The following is a 3,489-nucleotide window of genomic DNA, read 5'->3' on the forward strand; positions in this document are numbered from 1 at the left end:
GGGATTAAGCATATGTCTCCAGGTCACAAAACATTTTATTTATTGATTATATTAAGTAATCTCTAATATATTCTAAGTTTCATTTTCTTTAGGAATAGTACTACTAGTTAAAAACATATTTACTATAATAGTATTGATAATGATTGAATTCAGTGTTCAGAATAGTAATCTCACAAAAATTAGCATTGAGAGCTGATTGGCCTAAGGACTAGAATTCTAAGGTGAACTTTAGGGTGAATTATGCATCCAATTAAATTTATTTATTTATTTATTTATTTTTAGCAGCTGACATTTTATAATTTTATTTAAATGAAGTTCAATTTAGTTTTCATCCACATTGACTGTCTGTAAGCTTTTGAAAGTGGTGACAGGCACATAAGTAACCAAGGTATACAGTTTGTTTGGTGAATCTTCATCCTCATTGCGTTTCCTGGACAAACGCACTCGGATACGGTACGGAACATTCCTTATTCCTTTGGCCCAAACAGCTTTGTTGAGTCTGGTGTCAATGCGTACATCTGGAGTTCCCATTTCTTTCATGGCAAATTTGCGGATTTCCTTGAGAGCACGAGGAGCTCGCTTTTTGAAGCCTACTCCATGAATCCGCTTGTGAATGTTGATGGTGTATTCTCTGGTCACCACCTCATTGATGGCAGAGCATCCCTTCTTTTTCTCTCCACCTTTCTTTGCGGGAGCCATCCTGCCCGGGACCAGGTTGGAAAGGAACGCATCCAATTAAATTTAAAATGTGCATTTAATAAGCACCAAGTAAATTATAGTACTAAGCCCTCCAAAATATGTTTAAGCAATTATTTCCGCAAAGAGCTTACATTACAGAAGAAAGAAAATGAGTGGCAATTTGAAGATATAGTACTAACAAAAATCTTAGGTTGGGATCAAAGGCAAAGTTATAAGGGTAGAAAGGAGAAAGGACAGATTTATATCAAAGATTGTTTACTGCTATAAGGAAGGATGAGTGAAGATAGATATTTTGAGGTAATGAAGAGAGAAGCTTGAGTTCATGATGGAAGACCTCTATTTTTTTTCTGAATAAAATAGAAGGTAAGTTTGTTGGTTTCATTCAGTCATTTCAGAATCTCCATGATGCGTTTTGGGATTTTCTTGGAAAAGATACTGGAATGGTTTCCTATTTCCTTCTGCAGTAGATTAAGGCAGAGGTTAAGTGACTTGCCTGGCATTACACAGCTAGAAAGTGTTTGAGATCAAATTTGAACTCAGGTTTTACCAATTCCAGGCCGAATTCACTGTGCAACTTAGCTTGAAAAGAAGGTAAAGGTATCTGAAGAAAAACAGAAAGGGAGAGGAAGTGTTGACCTTTCAGAGGTATACTGGAGACATATCCTACCAGCTCTCCAGAGGTGATTACTAATTTTTTAGTGTGAACATTATAAGACAGTAACTGACAAGCATTTACAAACCATGACTTCATTTACTGTTTTGTTATTTGTCTATACTTAAGGAAGTCAGGAAAATGGAGAAAATGTTAATAATGTAGATTGAGCTAAAGAAAGTATTGTCAGGGCAGCTAGGTGGCACAGTAGATAGAGCATTGGCCCTGGATTCAAGAGGACCTGAGTTCAAATCCAGCCTCAGACCCTTGATACTTACTAGTTGTGTGACCCAGGGCAAGTCACTTAACCCCAATTGCCACACCAAAAAAAAAAAAGTGAACAGAAGAAGGTATTGTCTATCCTGTCTTTTTCCTAGAGAGTCAAGTGTTGTTCTGTTGTTGGTTTTTGTTTTTGCTGGGTTGCTTTTTTTTTAGAGTCCTCAGGCCCTCTTCATTATTTTATTTTTGTTTATTTTAATAAAAGTATTTTGTTATTTTCCAATAACATGTAAAGATAATGTTCAACATTTGTTTTCATAGAATTTTTAGTTCCAAATTTTTCTCCCATGCTCCCTGTCCTCCCTCCTCCCCGAGACAGAAAGCAATCTAATATAGGTTATATATGTGCAATCACATTAAACATGTTTCTGTATTAGTCATATTGTGAAAGAAGAATCAGAGCACAAGGGAAAAACCTCATAAAAGAAGGAAAAAAAAAACACAGCCCCAAAGTAGAAATAGTGTGGTTCAATCTGCATTTATAATCCACAGTTCTTTTTTGTGGATGTTGAGAACATTTTCTAACATGAGTTCTTTGAAATTGTTTTGCATCATTGTATTGCTGAGAAGAGCCAAGTCTATCACCACTATTCATTACACAATGTTGTTGTTACTTTGTATAGTGTTCTCCCAGTTCTGATCCTCTCAGTTAGCATCAGTTCATGTAAGTCCTTCCAGGTTTCTCTGAACTCCTCCTGCTCATTGTTTTGAACAGCATAATAGTATTCCATTAAATTCATATACCACAACTTGTTTAACCATTCCCCAATTGATGGTCATTCCCTTGATTTCCAATTCTTTGCCAACACAAAGAGAGCTGCTAGAAATATTTTTGTACATGTGGGTCCTTTCATCTGTTCTATGATATCTTTAGGATACAGAGCTAGCAGTGATAACACTGGGTCAAAGGAAATGAACAGTCCCATAGCTCTTTGGGCATAATTCCAAATTTTGGAGAGCCAAGTGTTAAACAATTACTAGCACACTGTGAAGTTGAAGAAAATAAAATGTTTAGAACATATGCTGAGGAAAGTCAAAGTTAGTCAAAGAAAATGAAAACTTTTGCTATACAATCAGGATGGCCCAGTTAAAATTAGGTACTGAATTTATAGAAAATCCAGTTGTTGTAGGATGACATGTTTAGATTTGTAAGGGACCTCAGAGGCTATCCTAGACTGGTATTCTCTCATGTTGATTCCCTGGACAATTTTGAAACAATATTGGCATGAGATAAGACAAACATGAGACATTGAAGAGTTTACTTGACAATATGAGGGAGAGGAAATTCAACTAGAATATTCAATGAGAACAGTATATTGATTCATCTAAGCATTGTCCTGGTTGTATCACACTGCCAAGGTAGATGACTATATCTGAAATTTCTTCTAAGGAGTATATTTACACATCTTGTTGTTATTGATTTGAAGAATTCAAGGAAATTCCTTTTGCTTAATTACCAGCTGAGGTTTCCTATAAAGTAAGTTTGTCACATGTAGTAATTTGCATAATATGTTACTAACTGCCATCTATGCTTTGATAATTGATATTTTAACCCAACATGGAGTTTTTTGAATGTAAGTTTAACACAATGAACAAATTAAGAATAATGTCATATATGAACAATTTTTAAATGACAGCAAAAGCTTTAGTCATTTTACCCCCAGTTAGAAGTGCAATTGCCAGAAAATTGAAAATTTTGGCAGAATTTTTTACTAGCCTTGAAGAATCAATGTTATCCCTATGTGGTAATACAAAGTCAATGCAAGAAAAATAGAATTGATTGATTTTTTTTCCTATGTAGCTGCTCATGCGTGAAAGTCATTCTGAAGTTTAATTGAAGTTGAGAAAAACCAGCCTTT

The 3,489-nt window shown here is 35.1% G+C and overlaps 1 protein-coding gene across 1 annotated transcript; it reads right to left on the reverse strand.

Moving 5' to 3' along the window:
- Nucleotides 1-286: 286 nt before the first annotated feature.
- On the reverse strand, nt 287-720 carry LOC122728464 (60S ribosomal protein L31-like). The gene has a single exon (XM_043967117.1). It carries the CDS (start codon nt 697-699, stop codon nt 322-324), a length of 378 nt encoding a protein of 125 aa, XP_043823052.1. The 5' UTR covers nt 700-720; the 3' UTR covers nt 287-321.
- Between the last annotated feature and the right edge of the window lie 2,769 nt (nt 721-3,489).

This window comes from Dromiciops gliroides, chromosome 5 (assembly GCF_019393635.1).
Source record: "Dromiciops gliroides isolate mDroGli1 chromosome 5, mDroGli1.pri, whole genome shotgun sequence".
In the NCBI taxonomy this organism is placed as follows: domain Eukaryota; kingdom Metazoa; phylum Chordata; class Mammalia; order Microbiotheria; family Microbiotheriidae; genus Dromiciops; species Dromiciops gliroides.

Coding starts and splice junctions, on each gene's coding strand:
- LOC122728464 (XM_043967117.1), bottom strand. CDS start 699: ATGGCTCCCGCAAAGAAAGGTGGAGAGAAAAAGAAGGGATGCTCTGCC.